The sequence below is a fragment of the Sturnira hondurensis genome, unplaced genomic scaffold (genome assembly GCF_014824575.4).
Source record: "Sturnira hondurensis isolate 20B ecotype Veracruz unplaced genomic scaffold, ASM1482457v3 Scaffold0010428, whole genome shotgun sequence".
Classification (NCBI taxonomy): Eukaryota; Metazoa; Chordata; class Mammalia; order Chiroptera; family Phyllostomidae; genus Sturnira; species Sturnira hondurensis.
Window position 1 is genome coordinate 24,418,572 of NW_028083059.1, and position 21,871 is coordinate 24,440,442.

Consider the following 21,871-nt stretch of genomic DNA (forward strand, 5'->3'; position numbering starts at 1 on the left):
ATGAATCTGGTTACTCATGATAACACCATGAGCAGCAGCAGACCCAGCATCTGACCTTAAGCATTATGGACCCATAGATTATTATATTCCTAAAGATTTTAGAAACAAAATTTTTATTTACAAGACATTACAAAAATGCTAAATAGGTCACTACACAGAAAATGCATTTATGTTTATAAGATTTCCATTAATCCAAGTGGCTTCTCCCAGTGACAAATTTACAATTAAAAATTTTTCATATATTTTGCCACTGTAGTCTGAGAAATGGAGAATGTTTAGACAGTGTATTGAAGCAATAAGCTTCTCTTTTTTTCTAAAGACATATTATCTATGAATGATAAACAAGGGAAACATTCTATGATAAATGGTTGATTGAGGTAAACAGAAATAAACAGCTTTTAGAATGAACTTGGAATGCTTTGTCATATACATTTTTAAATTTTATATATTTTTGATTTTTAAAAGTTTATCTAAAAAAGTAGAAATATCTGACTTACAGAGTGAACAATGCATTCTAAAAGAAATGCTGATTACATTGTTCCCAGTTACACCTTCATTAATTCACAAGTTGTTGCAATTAATGGAAAAAGGCATGTCATATTTCCTCTGGTTTGCAAGTACATGGATTGAGAAATACTTCTTTGTTTTCTTTAAGTACGAAGTCATACCTACAGAGTGGTGGTCTAAGAGAGAGAAAAAAAAAGAAAGAAAAAACTCTTAGTAAAACAACAAAGTTTCTTTTCCTCATAAATATTAGAATATGTTATGCTTATACCTAACTAGTTTTCCAAACGCAGGGAGTTGGAACAAACCTATACCAAGGTTTCCACTCTCTTACTGGGCTTTCCTGGGATGAGGCATACACAATGTTTATGGGAAAAAAAGAACAGGAGAATTTCTGTGTTTCAACTTCTCTCTTTGCTGCTCCAATGAAATATGTACAATGCATGGGAGATATTGCTGAACACCAATATAAATGAAACCCAAACTCAACTCAGTGGCTAGGCCACCTCTCTTACCACTGAACTGAACAGACAAGTGCTGATGAAGTGACTTAATCAATTATCTTTGCCACCTACTAAAATGGAAGTGATAATATGTGAAGTATTCTATATCTGGGAGAGGTTGTGTAGTTGGTAATTGAGGATTTTTGAGAAGTTAAGTCACTGGGGTAAATCAAGCATCTTGTCTAGTTATCTTCCTCTTAATATCTTGAAAATCTTCGAAAACACAATTCACTAGAATTAATAAAAGACTGGTAAATGTTCAGAAATGGAGGGTAAAGAAAAAAATGGTAGTGATGAATAGAAATTTTCTGTGTCAGCAATCGGAACAGTCCAGGAGACAACTCAATGTCACAGGGGCTGGTCATTCACCCTTATTTGTCACAAGCACTTTGCCGATTCAAAGGACACAAGCTCCCGGCCTTCTAGCTTGGTTAAGGTGTCACTGAATCCATTTTTAAAATATTCAACAAAATTTTTAGGTTAAATTATTTAATTTTTTAAATAAACCAACTTTTTTCTGCTAATGTATTTAAAAGTAATAAAATGTAGGCATTCACCTTTAATTATAAAAGTTGATGGAAAATACTATAGTATTTTCCATTTAAAATAATAAAGGCATATTAAAATTTTAATGTTAATACTATAGCAGTAAATGTACAATAAAATGATAATACTTTAATCTCTTAAGAATTTTTAGGTGTTAGCAAAATATCTCTATTACATTCTTAGAATCAGAATATAATTGAAAAATCAAACTCATCTTTCTCTATTATAAGACGTAAGTAGAGGAATGACTTTACCACTCCCCACCCAAATGTATACATATTTATATCGATTATTCATCGCACCACATCCCTTATTCGCTGAACGTGCCTTCAGTGTTCTGGGTCTCCCTCCGCCTCCCTGTTTAACTGGCCCTAGTAGGACAAGTGTGCCATTAATCTTATCAATGGATAAATTACCTCAGCCATTAAATAATACTGCTATTCACATATTGTAGTACACAATATTAAGATAGGCTTTTTTTCAATCCTCACACAAGGCTATTTTATTATTGATCTGAGAGAGGAGAGGAAGGGGGTCGCAGAGAGAGAGAGGGACGTAAGAGAAAACAATCAGTCAGTTGCCGCCCCGACACTCCCCACCCAGGGATGAACCCACAACACAGGTGTGCACTCTGACCAGGAACTGAACCCGCAACATTTTGGTGCCATTTTGCTGTCCCCGACAACACTCCAACCACCTGAGCAGCCCTGCAGGGCTAGCTTTTCATTTTTTAAATCATCACCAAGGATATGTTTTTCTTCCATTGATTCTGGAGAGAAAAGAAGGGAGTGAGAGAGGGCGAAAGATAGAGGGAGGGAGACAGAGAGAAACGTGCAGAGGAGAGAAACAATGATGCGAGAGAAACAGAGGTAAGTTGCCTCCTGTATGCACCCTGACTGGGTTTCCAACCTGCAACCTTGGTAGGTGCCCCAACCAGGGATCAAACCTGCGACCTTCTGGCGAATAGAACGATGGTCCAACCAACTGAGTGACTGGCCAGGGATGATTTTCTTTTCTACAATAATACAAAGCCTCTGAACCCTGTTACTAATAGAACTATCTTCAATTGGTAATATACTAAATGTATACTTATAATTAAGTATTCCACACAATACAAAGCCTCTACAAGCATTACACACAGTTTAGGCAGGTTTGTAGTGCTTACAATGTTAAATTTCACCAGCACATAAGAGGAAAACCAAGTTTGTGTGTTTTTATGTTGTGAAAAGCCTATCCAGTCCTGGTTTTAATTTTGAAATAATTTACTCTGTTACTAATAATTCCTCCCTAGGCAATAAAAAAGATTTTTTTTTAAATCCATACTTTATTTAAAAGTCTGTGACACATGTTGAGTTACCATGGGGTAAAAATATTATGCTTTTTTCCAATTGCCAAAAGAAATAACTACTGCATTTTAGTGCTTTGCTTACCACACATTAGCAGAAATGAACACACTGTATTGATAAATTATAAACTTTAATAAAATAATCCAGTGATAATCTCTCTAAAATTCAATTACAATTAGTTTTTTTTTCGATTTCAATCCATATATATCACGACAAATTACAAGAGATATACATTCTTTCTCATTTCAAAATTCACCTTATGGATTTTGCACAACATATCAGTACATCTGCACCCCTAGTATTCTTTTAAAAATGTTACCTAAGATTAGTTCTCCAGCACTAGCACATGTGCCTGTCTCCACCTGTCAGAAGGGGAAAACCAACAACTCACAGGTCTCTGATAAAATGCATAAAGAGGTCTTGCCTCAGTAGTCAGAATAATGAACCCTAAACTGAACACTACTCCAGGTATGCCTAATAAACCTTAAAAGCAGGACCTGAAAGAATCAATTTGTTTGTAGGTAACTGAACAGCATCTTGAGAAGAAATTTGAAGAATATTCAGTGGGCTACAAAAATATAACCACTCCATGTGATAAAATACTCAATGTCTGGCATGTAATCAAGAATTTCCAAGAATGCAAAGCAGTAGGAAAACGGACCCAACATAATGGTCAACCAACTGAAACCAGCCCAGAACTAGCAGAGCTGTAAGAATCAGCAGGCAAGGGTATTAAAAGAATTATATAACTGTCTTCCATGCATTCAAATAGGTAAGTGGAGACATAAGAGATACAAAGAAATCCAAATCAAACTTCCAGAAGTGAAAGCTACAATGTCTGTTATGAAAAGTTCCCTGGCCCTGGTTGGTGTGGCTCAGTTGGTTGGGCATCATCCCACAAACCAAAAGGCTCCAGGTCTGATCCCGGTCAGGGCACATATGGGAGGCAACCAATGGATGCTTCTCCCTCACAGCCATGCTTCTCTCCTTCTCCCTCCCTTCCCCTCTCTCTAGAATCAATAAAAGTAAGTACCCTGGATGAGATTCATATTACATTAGACAATACAGAAGAAAGAATGGTGACCTTAAAGACATAGCAATAAAATATATTCAACATGAAATAAAAGAGAAAAATAAATTTAAAATTGAGACCATTAGTAAGCTGTGGAAAAATTTCAATAATAAAGCCTAATAAACTTGACATTAGAATCCTCAAAGGGAGAGCAGATAAAAAGGGACACACAAAAAGATTTTTAAAAATAGTTAAAATTTTAATAAAATTTGATAAAATGTATGAGTCCACAGGCCCCAGAATGTCAACAAGCTCCAAACACAAGAAGTATGGTAAAATTACAAGTTACAACATAATCAAATTGTTTAACATCAGTAATGACAAAATCTTAAAACCAGCCAGAGAAAAATGGCATATTTTCCTCACAGGAACAAAGGAAGGATAGTAACAGATTTCTCACTAGGATAATGCATAGTAGAAGACAGTACAGCAACATCTTCAAAGTAGTCAAAGTAAAAATAAAACAAAAATTTAAAGCTGTCAAACTAGAATTCTACAACCCAATAAATTATCTTTTAAAATGAAGGTATTAGATTTTTCACAGATGCAAAAAGTATAAAACAATTCACAATCAACAGACCTACACTAGAAAAAAATAGAGTTTAAAAAACTTTATTAGTCAAAAAATAAATTATACCACATGAAAATATCCAACTACTATGGCTTAGAATTCCACTAGAAGTGGTAACTAAGTGGATAAATACATTAATTTTCCTAGGTATTTATAATCTCTTTAATAGCTTGACTCTTTAAAAATGATAGATTAGGCCCTGGCTGGTGTAGCTCAGTGGATTGAGTGCGGGCCTGCGAACCAGATGATCGCGGTTCGATTCCCAGTCAGGGCACATGCCTGGGTTGCAGGCAGGTTCCCTGCAGGCCAACTCCCAGCAGGGGGCGCACGAAAGGCAACCACACATTGATGTTTCTCTCCCTCTCCTTCCCCTCTAAAGATAAATAAATAAATAAAATCTTTAAAAAAAATGTAAAAAAAAAATGATAGATTATATTATGGAATTTTTGGCATATGTGAAAGTAAAATGTATTCCAACAACAAAATGAAATCTATAGTGGAAGAAATGTAGTTATATTACTATATAGTTTTTATGTTATATGTTGTATGGTAAAATTCACCTGAAGGTAGACTGTGATAAAGATTATAATATCAATCCCCCCAAAACATCTAAAATATTTTTAAAAGAGTTATAGATTATAAACCCATAAGAGATAAAGTGGGCACATGAACTACTCAATTTATACAAAATAATGAAAACAATGAGAAAAAAGGAAACAACGAACGGATGGGACAAACAGAACACCAAATAGCAAGATGATAAATTTAAAACCACCCACATTAATAATCACATTGAATTAAAAGATGTAAATGCCCTTAGTCAAATGGCAGAGGTCATCAACATACTCTGTCAAGTTAAACCTAGGTTTACAAGATGATCCAGCAATCTCCCTGACAGGTACTTATCCAAGTAAAATAAACTTATATTTACATAAAAATATGTGTGCAAAAACATGCAAATATTTATGTTGGCTTTATTCAGAGACAGATATCAAAAACTGTGAACAAACCCTATGTCTTCCAACTGGTTAATGGATAAAGAAACTCGGGTATACCGTACATAGAATACTAGTCATCCATAAGATTCCATGGACATAAGGATGAACATGGATAAATTTTAAATGCACAAAGCTAAGTGAGAGGAGCCATATTTAAAAGGCTATATACTATATGATTCCATTTATGTAACATTTTGGGAAAGGCAAAACTACTACAGTGGAAATAGAATTGGGGAACGCGGTTGAAAATGAATGTGAGGGCACCAGACAGTTTCTGTGACTGATGGAAATGATCTGGATCTTGGTTGTGGTGGCTACATGAACTTATCAAAACTCCTAGACCTGTATGCCTGAAAGAGCAATTTTACTGTAAAGTTTAAAAAGGTAACTTTAGTCCAACTTTTCTCAAGATGTAATACCAGATCACCAACACTGTGAATGTACCTGTCAGTCCCCACATTCCAAGGCCCTGCTTTCCGAGACAACTTTAGAATAGAACTACACTGTAGTCTTTACCACACTTGGTTACAAAGAAATAATCACTGGTTGAGTGCTTACACAATTTAATCTGGAGCATAAGGCATCACATTTTTATAACTCCTGTTCCTAATAATTTGGCCGTGCTAATTCTCATTAATTGCACATTATCTGTATGGACAGATCTAAATAGGAAAAGCAACTAAATAGTTATGACAATTATCTAGGTAATTAAATTTGAGGCATACATTTTATCCAAGCATCTGTTAGCATCTCTGGCCAGCAGGGGGTGTTAACAGTTTTGCTAAACACCCACAATGTATTTTAGTTTTTTTTCCCCTGAGTAGAAAATTTTGTAAATTTGGTAAATTTCCATAGTCTATCCACTGAATTTCACATAGAGGTCAGTTACATGCATGCTTACTTTTTGTGCTGTAACATATCCCTATGACTTCACCCTATTTCTTACCAAACTAATGAATGAGTTGCATAAAACATTTCTCTATGTAAATCATAAAGAAGAACATAATGGCTGAACCATAACAGCGGTCACATCTGTCTGCCCTTCCTTTCTCCTTAAAATAAGTCACTTAGAAATGCATGAAGGGAGTGCAGTGACCATCGGTAGGCTCACCAGCATTCTGTGTCAAGGTGTGAACACCATGTGGTGAGGTGGAAGATTTGAAAATGTGTCTTCTCCTTAAAATGTCTTCTACGAATATAAAACCAGGGAACTGTTCAAAGTGTAGATAGTTGTCTATGCATAGCCAGTGTTTGTGATAAGCAAATACTGAAGACAAATGAAGTATCCAACAATAAGAGAAAAACTAAGTTGATTATTACACACAAGACAGCCGCCATTAACTTATGGTTGGAAAGAGAAAACTGTTATAAACAGATTCATGATGTTGCAAAGCTTCCAGTACATTGTGATTGTACTGTTATCTATGTGAACAGTGACCCTAGAAACTGTTGAAGGGAATAACCTTCATGACTCTACACAGTTTAAACAGTGAGAAGTGAATCTAGGCTTGGTATTTGCCCATATACACATAGGGCAGATACATCCTTGGTTCCTTTTACTGTTTAGACATATGGAACTAAATTTATCTTTCTCATTTTAAGCTCCTGTAATGTTTTATGTACAGTGATTCTAGCTAAATTTTTGGTGCCTGGCCAAGATTTCCATTGTGTGCTTTTTCTATACGATGGAGGTATTGCTTTTGTTTCTCTTTCCATTTATGGTGTATAGAAAGAAGACTTCATTCCTGGACAATATATACGCTTTACATCTAAATGCCAGAAAAAGAGTATGCAAGCTAAAGCCTCTAACTTCACTGTTTATAGTTACTTTCCTGATGCTCACAGAGGTATTAATAGGGGAGGGGGGATTTAAGGGAATCTGATGGTGCAACAATCCTGGCCCTTTAAAACCTAGTTTTGGGGACAGCAGAAGTACAACTGTCCCTTGAACAAAGCAGGGATTAGGAGTGCAGATCCCACACATAGTTGGAAATCTGTGTTTAACTTTTGACTCCCCCAAAACTTAATTACTAATAGCCTACTGTTGCCTGGAAGCCTCCCTGATAACATAAGTAAGTAGTCAATTAACACATATTTTGTATGTATATGTATTGTACTGTATTCTTGCAATAAAGTAAGCCAGAAAAAAGAAAATATTAGGAAAATCATAAGGAACAGAAAATACATACATATATTGTATGTGTTCATGACATACCTAGCTGTAATTTTTTTTAAATTTCTATGCTATGTGATTCCTGTACAGTTTTTTCAAATTTTCACAAATCTTCAAAAACTTTTAAAGTATATTTATTTTTAAAAAACTATCCATGTATAAGTGGGTCCATGCTATTCAAATCTTCAGTCCTTCAAGCACGACCTCATAATCCCCCCAATACATTTTGTCAGGGAATAATGTTGCTAATATTCTTAACTAAAAATATCCATATATTTCCATATTTCAAAAGAAAAGGACAGTAAAATTATCCCAGTATTTTTCCATTTTAATAACATCTTACTTATTGACTTTTGAATTACTAAATATTCTTTTATACCAAGTTACAAAATAACTTATGCTTTAAAGAATTGCCCCAACTCTCCTCTATTTGATATATATGTCATCTAAATAAATATTACTTACCATGTTTATTATTTTATTCTCCCAAAATTCTATTTACTAAGTTCAACAACACCCATAGATAGGCAAATAGGAAATCAAATATATTAATACAGAGAATAATTAATACAGAAGAATAAAAATTAAGTGTTGCCCAACTAAAGAAGAGAGATTTCTAGCAATCCCCACACCTATTGACGTCAGCACTTGGTTCATGCTCCCTGTGAGAACACCTCCTACTCAAACTGCCAGATGATCAGCTCACTGAAGACCTCTGAGTGGTTCTTAGTGCTTTCACAGGGGCGTTTTCATGGCAATATGGGTTCTGCCAATGTGGACATGTATTGGTATGTCAAGACCATGAGGTCAAGGATGGTGGGAAAAACCTCCTTGGTTGTGAGGACATCAAACCAAGAACAGCATATCAAATGGGCTTAGGAAAATGCTGTTAGAGTCTATTGTCTTTTAAAAAATGGTACCCAGAGAGTAATGCTGGTGTCACAATTTGGGGAATAGAGATATTGGCGATGTTACTGACCAACCAAGACCGGGGCTGTAAAACTGCAGGGGGAGGGGGTATGGGGCACTAAATGGTATTGGGAAAAATACAATACAATTTTTCTTACAAGTGCAGAGTCAGATTCTCCTCATGTTGTTATTGTATATATGCTAAAGTCTGACTCCTGTCAGTATACTCTTGGGGTTGAATCTCTAACAATTGGTAGAATCTTAGCTACAGTGGATGAAAATGGACAATATTCCCTTCTCAGATAGAGAGTAATAAAGTTAGGCAAAAGAAAAGATCATTGAAAACCATGACGGTTTATAAGTTCTGCAATTATATGTCTTACTATAGTCAGTTGGACCTCATCTAAAGGATTGTATAAAAGGACAATAAACCACTCTGTAAATATATATGTACATGTAAAAATTATTGATAAACTTCTAAGGCAGACATTTGTCTTACTCTTTTCATTTTTGTTGTGTCTTATGCAATAACTGTGTGTGTTTTTCTTTGGTGGGGTGATGTGATTCTAAATGAATCTCCTCCAAACAAAATGCATTTTATACCTTTTAGATAGTCTCATAAAATATAATTTGAAATACACAAAAAACAGATATTTGAGTACTTAAATTCTTAAAGCATTTTATAGCAAACCGTATTTTCAAGTTTAAAAGACAACATATTTAAATCTAAATTTATTTTCTTACCTCTCTGGATATGTAAGGGATTTTAACATGAGACGCTGGATTCTATATTGGCATGTGGAACACTGATGATTTGAGCTCTGATAATATGCCAAACCGATGCTTGAGATATTTACAACATCGTTTAAAAACTGAGCAAGAATCTTGACTTCTTGAACTTTATAAAGTGATTTATTATTCCTAAACAGAAAATTTGACATACTCAGAATATCAGTACTTTGAAATATAACTTAACTCTAAAATCAATATAATATGAACAATGCGGTATAGAGACCAATCATATAGGAAAAGGCCAAACAAGAAACATTATTTAAGTAATTATTTAAATAATTTAAACAGTAATTTAGAACAAAATATATAAAATAATAATATTTTCATCCTTATACATGATATTTAGAGAATACTTTTTCAAAAAAAGTGGGACATCTTATCTTTCTGACTAGGTGTTTAGATTATTCCTTTGTCTAAAATTAGATAAATCATCTTATGCTTCTTTTTTTAGACCCCCAAACAACTACCAGAGTTCCCTGGATAGAATGGGTGCTCAAATAATGACCCTTTGTTCTTCTGTGCCACTTTGTCAAATATTTGTGATTTAAAGACACAATTGTAAACGCCTGAGTTTCTAAAGAAAAAATAAATAAATTCAATATTAAATAAGCACAATTTCCTGATTGTTTGATAGAACTACAATAAAGCTTTACATACTTGATCTTATTTAGTGATCTCCACAATTCCTTTTATTAGGTACTATTTGTGTTACCATTTTACAGATGAGGAAACTGAGTATCAGGGAGTATAAGTGTCTTTTCTAAGCAAGTGAATGCAAAACTGGATGCAAACACAGCCACGTCAACACTCTTTACCACTCTGCTCAGTCCCTTATCCATATGTGGAATGGATAAGGCCCCATATCCTTTGTAAGGAATGTGGGGCCCTGGGGTCAACACGAGTCTGCTGACTCCAAACAGAACTCTGAGGAAAATGAAAGTGAGAAGAGAGAGGAAGGGGGGGGGGAGGAGGGAAAAGGGAAGGGGAGAAGGGAAGAACAGGAAAAAGGGGGACAGAGGGAAGGGGAGGGGAGGGGAGGGGAGAAAGGAGAGAAAGAGTATTTTTAAAATCTGTTAAAATAATTTCCTTCTTTGAGGCAATGTCTTACTTGTGCACAAGTCTCAATCACACATAGAACAGCACAAGTGCAACCAGCCGGCACCCGGCACTAGCTCCATCTTGTATTTATCTTGTATTTATCTTGCTCTCCTCTCCTTTTGAACCTCCACAGCAGGTCGGCCAGGAATGGTTATCACTCCCTCAAAGTTTATCTCTGTACACTCCAGAGTGAGTCACTGCTGCCTCTTCCACAGAATATGTCATTGGTCACACCTCTAATTTTTGTCCAAGAGCTTATCTAGGTTTCTCAGAGATATTTCAAAATGAGCATATCCAACTGGGTGTGTGTTACCTTACTCCACAAAGTCACACCCACTCCAATGGTTTCAAATACCTTGGTTTGTGACCACCAAATCTCTGCCTCCAGCTTGGTCCTGTCTGCTGGATTCAGACAATATACCTGCTGTTATTCACCATGTCCATTTGGATATTCATCTGGAGGATACCTAAAGCTCAATACACTAAATCTAATGATACTGTCCCCAACACCCACCTCTCAAAAAAATCAGAATCTACACATTCCCTTACCATTTTAAACAGCAACCCCTGCTTATTCCCCAAATCAGACAACTAGGATTCATCCTTCATGGTATCCTCTCTTTCGTTCCACACACCCAGTCAATCACAAATTACAACTGACTTTACTTGTGAAATTCCTCAAATGTGCTTTGAATTCATCCTTATTTATCCATTACCAGTGCAAACACTCTTATCTCAGGACCGTTTCTTGCCCATATTCTTACAACAGTAAGAATGTCTTACCCTGTCTTTCCTGCTTCCCATCTACTGTGGTCAAACTGTTTTTCCAAAATAAAAATCCAGTCCTGTCCCAACCAGACTGCCTCAGCTAAAGCATGTCAGTGGTTTCCATTCGCCCCATGAATAAAATAGAAATCCTGGAACATGTCCCACAAGTTCTAGTTCCTACAAAACCTAGGTGCTTTCCACCTCTCTCAGGTCTCTCTTGCTTTCCCTGCCTGTATTTTCAGACATAACGCTCTTTGTTCAGCCCCAGAAATCGACTGCTCCCTCCTGCTTCAGGAGCTTTGCCTGTGTTGGCCTCTCTGCCTGGAACACAGCAAAGCAGACTAACTCCATCCCATCATTTACGTCCTAATCAATGAGTATAAAACATCCCTAAAGAAACGTGTAGTGGCCCCACTAATTCTCACCCCCTCACCCCAATTTTATGTTTCCTTTCACACCATCGTGTGCCTCAAGACATATTATGATATATATACATATATATGACAGATTTTATTTACATATTTTTATAATTACTTAATTACCTTTATATTTTTCATTAGGATGGAAGCCTAACGAGAGTAGGACCAAGTCTATTTTTCTTTTTGGCATTACCCTCAGAACTTAGCACAGTACCTACTTCTGTGTGGACAGTCATTAAAAATTGTTTGAACAGAGAAATGACAAACATCATTTTATTTGTATTATATACTTGTGAAGTCTTTCTGCTGCCCTAGACGATATAAAGATAAAAATCTAGTTAATCCAAAATTCTACCCCCCAATTTGTAGTGCAGTTACTGGCTTATAGAAGCTCTCAAGAATTTTATTGAATGATTACATTGATTCCTCTCCATGTAGCTTCGGGCTCAGTGAATGGCACCATAACTTAAGTAGTCCTAGAGATTAACACTTGAAGTCCCTCTAGATTGGTTTATTTCATTCACTCTCACATGTCTAGTTGTAAAAACAGATCTATCCTAAATCTTAAAAACCCATTTTCACTTACTTGGTTAATATCCCCATGATCTTTCATATCAATTATTACAATAATCACCTTTCTGTTCTTGTTCCTCTAATCCCCCCATTAGCCACCCATCTAAGGAGTTATTCGCACCTCAATATCCATTATTGATAATGGCTTAAAATTGTAGATTGGCATATTAATATATTTAGTATATTTTAATGTATATGACTTTAATGACACAGAGAAAAGTGATCACAGTATAGCATTTACATAAAAATCAAGACACAAGATCAAGCAACAAGATCCCAATTTTAAAAAATAATATGTGTGTGCACAGGGTCATGTACTAAAAGAAAATATAGGACAAAAAAAGAGGAGGTGAAGAAGGAAAAGGAGGAGAAATGGTTATAAATCAAATGGTAAAACTGAATGTCCCTAAATGATATAATTATAGATGATTCTCATTGTCTACTGTATAATGTGACATGTTCTTTTACAGAAAGCAAATATTCCTATTTGGAAAGGGAAATAAAAGCTCATTTAAATGTCTCTGACTTCCCTGGCATCTAATGTAGGTAAATCCCAAAGCATAACTAAATTTATTAGCAAGGATATTAATGGAAAAATAATAAATTCACTGGCCAGACTTAGATGGACAGATTTACCATAGATAAGTAGTCCATATTTTGTATTCCTTTATAAAAAATGCACTAATTCAAGTATTTGAATAAAACACCTGGGTATTTCACAGTGCTCTGCATAGGACATGATGTTTGTAAAGGAAATGAAGACTCACAACCTCCTTGCCTTCTCAGCCAGGTTGAAGCAACTGTTCTAGGGTAGCAGTCTCAGTGCTACCATTGAAATCGGGCACACTCCTACCACTATCTATGCCTTTGAAAGCAGCCTGGTGAAACAAGTTTACATGATTTGAATTATCTTCCAAAGTGGATGCTGGCAAAAACAAACATTTTATTTCTGGATAAAAATAATACTAAATTATACTTACGCATAGAGCTTTGGTTCTTCAACTTTTCCAAGCTGACTTAATAATCTAAGTGTTATAATGCCATCCTTCAGAGTGTCATCCAAAACAATACTGAGTACAAAATAATAGGCTACAAAACAAATATATAGAAGGCAGTTCACATTTTAAAAAATTCTTTTGGTATATATGTGTATAATCTAGGGACATATTATAAACATATACAAATAACATCAAGAGGCACTTATTTGGTACATGGGTAATATAGTTTACTTCCTGTCAATTTTTAACTGGATTTAAAAACAAAAAAAAGGACAAAGTCTGCCAGACAATGAAGGGTATAGTGAAGAGATGAACAAATAGTATTAGTGAATACTAACTGTTCTTCAAACCAAAAAAATCTCAGAATTTAAGTAAATTAAAGAATCTTTTTTAAAAAATAGCACATCTAAAGTAAATATAATAGTCCTACCTAAGCTTGCTTGAAAATATATACCCAATCTCACTGGTTGTTTAGGAATGACTATGAAATTAAATACTCCTAGATAAAGTAAGCTCACAGTAGTTCTTATTCAAAATGCTCTTCTTCCTAATTGATACAGTATATCTTTCAGAGGTTGCGCTAGACAGAAAGTTCAGACCTTCGGTGAGTTTTCCTGATACTGAACAACATGTCCTAAAGATAATGTATAAAAACAGAATACTGAATGCATGAAATTTTCTTATGAGAAATACATGTGCTAAAATTGTGCATGCTAGCTGTTAAATGTTGCTGCTAAACAGCCAACAGTAACTTGTCTTTTGTCTGATGCTCAGCGCTACCTCAACTAATGTAATGGATGTATGACTGGACCTCATCAATTTCCGACACAAGAGATAAACAGGTGCGCTTCTTTCTCTGAAGTGACTGCGCAGTATTACAGAAAAGACTTTGGTGCTCCTCACCATAAAAGGTGGGAGTTCAGACTCGCTCAGGTGATTTCTGGCAGCACAACATGTGGAGGTGTTACACAGTAAGCCCTCCTCCTGCTAAAGCACATAGACATTCTGGATGTACAATCCATACGTTAAAAGCACAACCAAGCTCAGATGAAGAAGGGAAATATCAGGAGGAATGAATGAAATTAAAGGAAATCCTAAAACTGTAAGGACTAAAGCCCTGGATCCCTACAGAACTTAAGAACTGGGTGTAGCATGGAGACAAAGCCTTACGTGCCAACTTCTGCTGGGACGGCAGATGTGATGCTAAGTGATAGAGCTAAAATAAAAATCCCTGCACAGTATCAGGGTCCTCATTTTTTTGTTTTTTCACTGAAAGAGGAACATGGATTCTCCTATTGGTTGCACATGGGTCTTAGGCAGAAAAAAAAATTCTCTGAGATTAAATAAAACTCCACATTACATAGAATTTAAATTTACATTCATCACTGGAAAGTGTCCCTCCTTTAATTTAAATGGAAAATGCTCCATGATTATGTTACCTAAGTTCAGGGAGTAGAAAAAGGGAATCCACCTTGCTCTGATGGGAGAATTTTGAAGAAGAGCTGGCTGTTAAGAATTTTCTATATTAAAAGAAGACATGGGTTTTTATTTTGATAAAACAAATATTTTATCTTACCTATTAATTAAAAGTTGGAATGACCATTATGACTAGAAAACGATAATAAATCATTCCTAGAGAGGTACACAGGTAGACAGACAGACAGATAGACAGGCAGATAGATAGAAAAATAAATAAATTTAACCAGAAGAAAACTACAGATTTCTGTATGGAACAATTAAATTGACAATAAATGAACAAAAAAGGACTTTACCTGAAGAAGAAGATAATAAATACCTTTACATTGCTAAGTGATTAAAACTCTCAACGTAGAACTCTATACAGAACTAACTGTACATTCCAAAATAAGAAAAAAATAAGGTCACTAAGGACATATTTCAGCAAGGTAGAAGTTAGACCCAAAAGAAAGAAGTAGGACACAGCAAGACAAAAGTGTAAAAAATTGAAGATCCAAAAAAAGACACATAATTCAAAGACTTCATGAGGCAAATGCTTGTGAAGAAATCCAGTAAATTGTCTTTGAGGCAAGATGCATTCTTATATGTAAAACAAAAAAGAAGCAGGAAAATAGAACAATAGAACAACCCTGAACCTTTATACATTAAAAAAAAATGACAACCTTGGAATACAAAGGCAAAAACCTAAATAATGTGGTTGACTAACTGCTAAAAGAAAATATTCAAAATCCAACTCAAATTCTAACATAATAAACAAAATATCCAGGATGTGACTGAAAATTACTCACTGTACTAAGAAAAAAGAAAATTAGAACTTTGGTGAGAATAGACAATCAACTATGACTAACACTGAGATGAAAACTGAGAATTACCTGACAAGGATGTTAAAGAAGCCATCATAAAAAAGCTTCAAAGTTATAGTCTGTTAAAAAATAAAGAAATAGAAAAATCTCAGCAAAGAAACAAAAACTATAAAAAACAGTAGAAATTACATAAGTAAAAAATATAACAGATACATAATTCACTGGATATACTCGATAGTAGAGTGGAGATGCTAATGCACAGAAACCAGTGAACTTGAGAGCAGATCAATCTGCCACCCAATCTGTACAGCAGAGAAAAAGCAGACTGAGAAAGAAAATACCAGGGACCTGGGAAACTATAACAAAGATATAATACATGTGTTAGCAGAGTGTCAATGGGAGAGAAAAGAGAGTGGAACTGTAAGAACATTCAAAGAACTAATTGCTGAAAAATTTTTTTAATTTAGTGATAGAAAAAAAACAACCAACCACAGATTCAAGAAGCCGAGGATAACAGGATAAACCTGAAACAATCCTCACCAAGATATATCAGAATCAAACTTCAGAAAACTAAAAATAAAGAATAAAACCTTGAAAGCAGCCAATGAGAAATGACGCATTATCTACAGGAGAACACCAACCCGAGGCACAGGAGACTCCTTCTCTAAAGCCACAGACAGCAAGGGTCAGTGGCTCCACATCTTTCAAGGGCTGAAAGAAGGAATTAACTCTGAATCTTATATCCAGCAAAAGAATCCTTTGAGTAAAAAGGAGAAATAGAGACATTCTCAGACCAAGAAAAACTACAAGAATTTCTCATTAGCAGACCCATTCTTCATTATTGTAAGATGGAATTTCTTTACACAGAAAGAAACTGATGAAGTGAATAATCTTGGGGCATAAGAAATAAAGGGGGAACAATAAAAAAGAGAAGATATATTGGTACACACAATAAATGAATCATTTTTCCTCATGCATTTTGTAAATCCTATGAGATGATTGAAACAAATTATCACACAGTCTGATACTCGAGACAATAATATTTAAAAGTAGAGAACGTGAAGGGAACCAAGTGGAAGTGAGGGTGCCACATTTCACTGAACTGGTAAAATGTGGACACCGGTGGTCTGTGAAAAACCACATATGCATATTGTAATTGTGGTATACGTCCCCAAATAGGTCATGCCCTAATCTCTGGAACCTGTTAATATGCAGAATATTAATTATTTATATATCCTTTGAAATTAATCAGCAGAATCATGTCCTAACATCATGTAGAAAACAGAAATTATACATTAAAAATATTGGACATTTAACTGAGGAGATTTCTAGGCAAAGGGTTGAAAGTGTGGCCTTATTTATTATTGGTGTTCATGGGTAAATATAAGAGAAAACACATAGATTGAGATAAAAGTTTTAAACTGAAGCAAACCTTACCCTGATGATCTGAAAAATCCTTATCTCACCAAGTTTGTAAAAAATACTACAATGACAAGATTCGTCACCAGAACAGGATGCTCTAGAAAAGGACGAGATCAGTGGCTGGGCAACCTTTCGCCTTTAGAAAGATTCAAGTTAGAGATTCAGTGACACACAAGCCTCTTTGAAAGGATGACACGTGAGGCTTGAAGATCCCCTGAGCCATTTTGGCAAAAGCCAAAAATGCAGAAAAGATATTTTTGAGGAGCCTTTTGTCTAATGGATCTCCGAACCATACTAGCAGAGCTACAGGTTTGAAAATGTTGAGCATGAATACTACTGGCTGGGACTGATGGGGACACAGAGAGCACAGAATGAAAGAAGATAGGGGACCGCCACAGTTCTACAGGCAAGAACAAAGCTGATGAAACTATTCAGCTGTTAGCACAGGCTTCCATTCATATAAAAATAAAAAATAAGGAAAGAAGGTGACTCTGAGAGCTGCAAATATGAAGCTGTGAACCCGAAGGCAAGAACCCAGGGTGAATGAACCACAGGGGATTATTCCCAGACCTTGAAACCAAATGAATCTGTCTCACTGGATTGTGAATACACTTGGGACTCTTTTCTCCATTTGCCTTTCATTTTCTCCCTCCTGAACAGCAAAGTCTATAATGAGTATCCTTTGCCTGTATCAACACTCTTATTTTTACAACAGGTACTGGAACTTAATTCTTCAGTTTCATAGGCTCACAAATGGAGACAAACTGTGCCCAAAGGTGGATTCTGTCAAGTCTCATCCAAATCTGATTGGCATTTAGAATTAAATGATATGATTGGAAAATTTTATCAGATGAGATTAGATAGTATTTTTAACTTTGAGTCAGCAGTATTGGGGACCAACCAACAAAATCTTACTGACATATATAGAACACTCCACCCAGCAAACACAGAATACACATTTATTTTAGGTACTTATGAAGCAGTCATTCAAGTAGAGCATATCTTAGACTATAAAAAAATACCTCCATGTTTAAAAAAAGTAAAATTATACAGTCCAATGTCTAACCATGCCACCAAATGAGAAATTAATCATGGAAAGATAGGAAAATCTCTAAACTGTGGAATTAAATAGCATGCTTATAAAAACATCCAAAAGTGTCCAAAAGAAATACATGGAACTAATGAAAAATGAAAACACCATGTATGGTAGCACGTGGGACCCAGCCCAGCAGCGCTAAAAAGAGGTTCACAGGGTTAGAAATGAAGAAACGCCTCAAACCAACCATCTAGTATCCCACCTTAAGAGAAAAAAATAAATAAATACCAAAAAAGTAGGAGGAAAGATGTAATAAAGAACAGAACGTAAATCAATGAAATTTAATTATGGAAAACAATAGAAAATCTATGAAATAGAAAACTGATTCTTGGGGGAGAAAGAGTAACAGAATCAATAAACTTCTCAACATAGACAAAAATAAAAATAAAGAGAAGACAAAAGTCACCACTATAACCAGTGGAATAGAAGGTATTACCACAGATCCTGTAGTCATTTTAAAAATAATAAAGAAGTAGTAAAAACAACTTTAAGATCATAAATTTGCCACCCCAAAATAATAGACTAAGTCTGGAAATTATAAACTATAAAAATTCAACCAAGATGTAATTGATAATCTGAGTAGCCCCATGTCCATGAAAGAAACCGAGTTTGTAATTTAAAAGCTCTCAAAACAAATCTTGAGATCCAAGTGGCTGTCCTCAAAAATTCTACCAAGCACCTAAAAAAGAATTACAAAAAACTTTCACAATATATTCCAGAATATAATAGAAGAGAGAACACTTACCTACTCATTTTATGAGGTTGTATTGCTTTTCTATGAAGACAGTATCATATTCATGTACTTAGACTCAAAGTCCTCAGGAAAATATTAACAAATGAAATCCAACAATGTATAAAAATACTCACTATCCAAATCGAATTTATGACAGGAACACAAGACTGGTTCACATTCCAGAAACACCAATGTAATACAATATTTCAACAAAGTAAAGGGAAAAGTGTATGATTACATTAGTAATCCAGAAAAGCATTTGGCAAAATCCAAATACATTTATAAGAAAAAAGTCTTCACAAGTTAGGTACACAAAGGAATCACTTCAACTTTATAAAGGTCAGACACATTTTACAGGGAAACACGTATTTCATGGTGAAACACTGAATGCTTTTTCTCTAAGATTGGGAAGAAGGCAAGATGTCTGCTCTTACCACTCTTATTCAACACGGAATTGGGAGTTTGAGCCACTAAAGTAAGTAAAGAAAAATAAATAAGTAAAAGACTTACAGATTAGAAAGGAAGAAAATAAAAGTTCCTCAATTTGTAGGTGACATGATTGTCACATAAAAAATTCCAAGAAATCTATTTTTCAAATCCAAGAAATAATAAGCAAATTCTGAAAGATCCCAGAAAACAAGTTCAAAACAAAAGATTCAGTTACATTTCTTTACACTAACAATGCACATGAAAATCACAAAAACTTTAAATATCATTTACCATCATTCAAAAAATAAAATACTTAGGTGTGGATGTAACAAAAGAGGCAGGGGATCTGTATGCTGAAACTCATAAAGTGCTAATGAAAGAAATCAAAGATTCAAAACGAATGGAGAGGGGACATAATATGTTCTCAACTCAGAAGATTCTACATCGTAAAGATGTCAGCTTTCTTCCAACTGACCTATAGGTTTAATGTGATTCCTACCAAAGTCCCAGTTAAGTTTCTACAGACATATACAATCTTATTTTAAAAGTATATTAAGATGCACATACCTTGGAATATCTAAAATAATCACGATGAAGGCAAATAAAAAAGAAATAATCATTCTACCCAATAATAAGGCTTATTATACTACACCCTAGTAATTAATACTGCGTGGCCTTGGAAAAAGGATAAACACACAGATCAGTGAAACAGAATAGAGAACATGGTATAGACCCAATAGAAACAGACCTAAACAACTATGCTTAACTTACTTTTGATAAAGGTACAAAAGCATTTCAATAATGTAAGGATGGCCTTTTCAACAAACAGTGCTAGAAAAAATGGGCATCCATAGGGGCAACAATGAACTTCAACCTCACAGATGATACAAAAACTAAACTGAAATGGATTACAGACTTAAATGTGCCACATAAAACTATAAAACTTTTAGAAAAAATTGTAGAAGAAAATCTCCAAAACCTAGGGCTCAGCAAAGAGTTCTTAGACACCAAAAGCATGGCCCATTAAAAGAAAAAAATGATTAAAAATTAGACTTTATGAAAAGTAAATACTTTTGACCTTGCAAAAGCCCTTGTGAAGAGATAAAAAGACAGTCAAGTTATAAAACAGGGAGAAAATACTTTGCACATGAAATATACAACAAAGGCTACTATCAAAAACAGATAAAGAGGCTTGGCCAGGTGGCTCAGTTGGTTGGAGCATGGTCCCATACACTGAAAAGTTTCTGGTTGGACCCCTGGTCAGGGCTCCTACAGGAGGTAACTGGTTGATGTATCTCTCTCCTATCAATGTTTCTCTCTCTCTCTCAAATCAAGAAACATATCCTTGGGTGAAGATCAAAAATATATACCTAAAATGAACTCTTAAAACTCAGAAGTTTAAAAAATCCAGTTGGAAAATGAGTAAAAGACACAAATACACATGACACAAAGAGAATATATTGAAATGATATTCAACATCATAAGTATTCAGGGCAAAAAAATCAAAAACTGCAACACAATTATCACCATTTGTTTATCACAATGAAATTTTTTTAAAAACAATGATAACACCAAATGCTAATAAGAAATCCAAGGAACTGGATCACTCATACTTTGCTCAGAGGAATGCAAAATGGTAACATTACTCTAAAATCACCTTATACATTTCTTATAAGGTTAAATCTGCAATTAGCTTTGGACCCAGCAATTGCATTCCTAGGCCTTTATGATAGATGAACAAAAACTTACATTCACACAAAAACTTGTACATGAATATTCACAGAAGCTATATTGATAAGGGCCAAAACCAAAAACACATTCTAATGTCCTTCCGCAGATGAATGATGAAACAAACTGTAGTAAATACACGCCATGGAATACTACTCAGCTGTAAAAAGGAATGAATGATCAATACATGCTGCAACATGGATAAAGCTCCAGAGAATTATGCTGAGTAAAGAAAAAGGCCACATTCTGAATTACTGCCTTCATGTAACATTTTCAAAACAAAATTTTAGAAATGTGTTAATGGAGTACAAGGATTAGAAACAGCAGTGCCACCCAGAGGATACTTGTGGTAATAAAACTGTTAATATCTCTACTGCAGTGATAGATACATAGCCCTATGTGTGTGATTACATTGTGCAGAGCTAAACACACACAAACACACATGAAAGCACAAGCCTGTGAGAAAATATGAATAAGATATACGGATTGTATCAATGTCTTGCCCTGGGTGGTATAGCTCTGTGGATTGAGAGTGGGTCTGTGAACCAAAAGGTTGCTGGTTCAATTCCCAGTCAGGGCACATGCCTGTGTTGTGGGCCAGGTCCCTAGTTGGGGGCACGTGAGGAGCAACCACACATTGATGTCTCTCTCTCTCTCCTTCCCTTCCCCTCTCTCTAAAAAATAAATAATTAAAATCTTAAAAAAACACAAAGTCAATATCTTAGTAGTGATACTACATTTTATAGTATTATGAAATTTTACTAATTAGAAAAACTGAGTAAAGTGTACACAGGTCTCTTTGTATTATTTCTTATATCTGTGTGTACATTTAAATTTAACTCAATGAAAAAATGAATTTAGAAAATAGGCTCAATTCTGGATGAACGAAAACATCACTAAAGTTTAAAGAATTA

At 34.9% G+C, this 21,871-nt stretch overlaps 1 protein-coding gene across 4 annotated transcripts in view; it reads right to left on the reverse strand.

Moving 5' to 3' along the window:
• Nucleotides 1-283: 283 nt before the first annotated feature.
• The window catches only part of LIPI (lipase I), a 38,829-nt gene continuing 17,241 nt past the window's right edge, over nucleotides 284-21,871 (reverse strand). For all 4 annotated transcript variants that reach the window (XM_037058851.1, XM_037058852.1, XM_037058850.1 and 1 more), the window contains 3 exons: nucleotides 13,253-13,361; nucleotides 9,367-9,543; nucleotides 284-683 (listed from right to left, as the gene is read on the reverse strand). In XM_037058851.1, coding sequence (XP_036914746.1) covers nucleotides 596-683; nucleotides 9,367-9,543; nucleotides 13,253-13,361 — 374 coding nt within the window. In that variant the 3' untranslated portion in view covers nucleotides 284-595. The remainder of the gene's footprint in view (nucleotides 684-9,366; nucleotides 9,544-13,252; nucleotides 13,362-21,871) is intronic.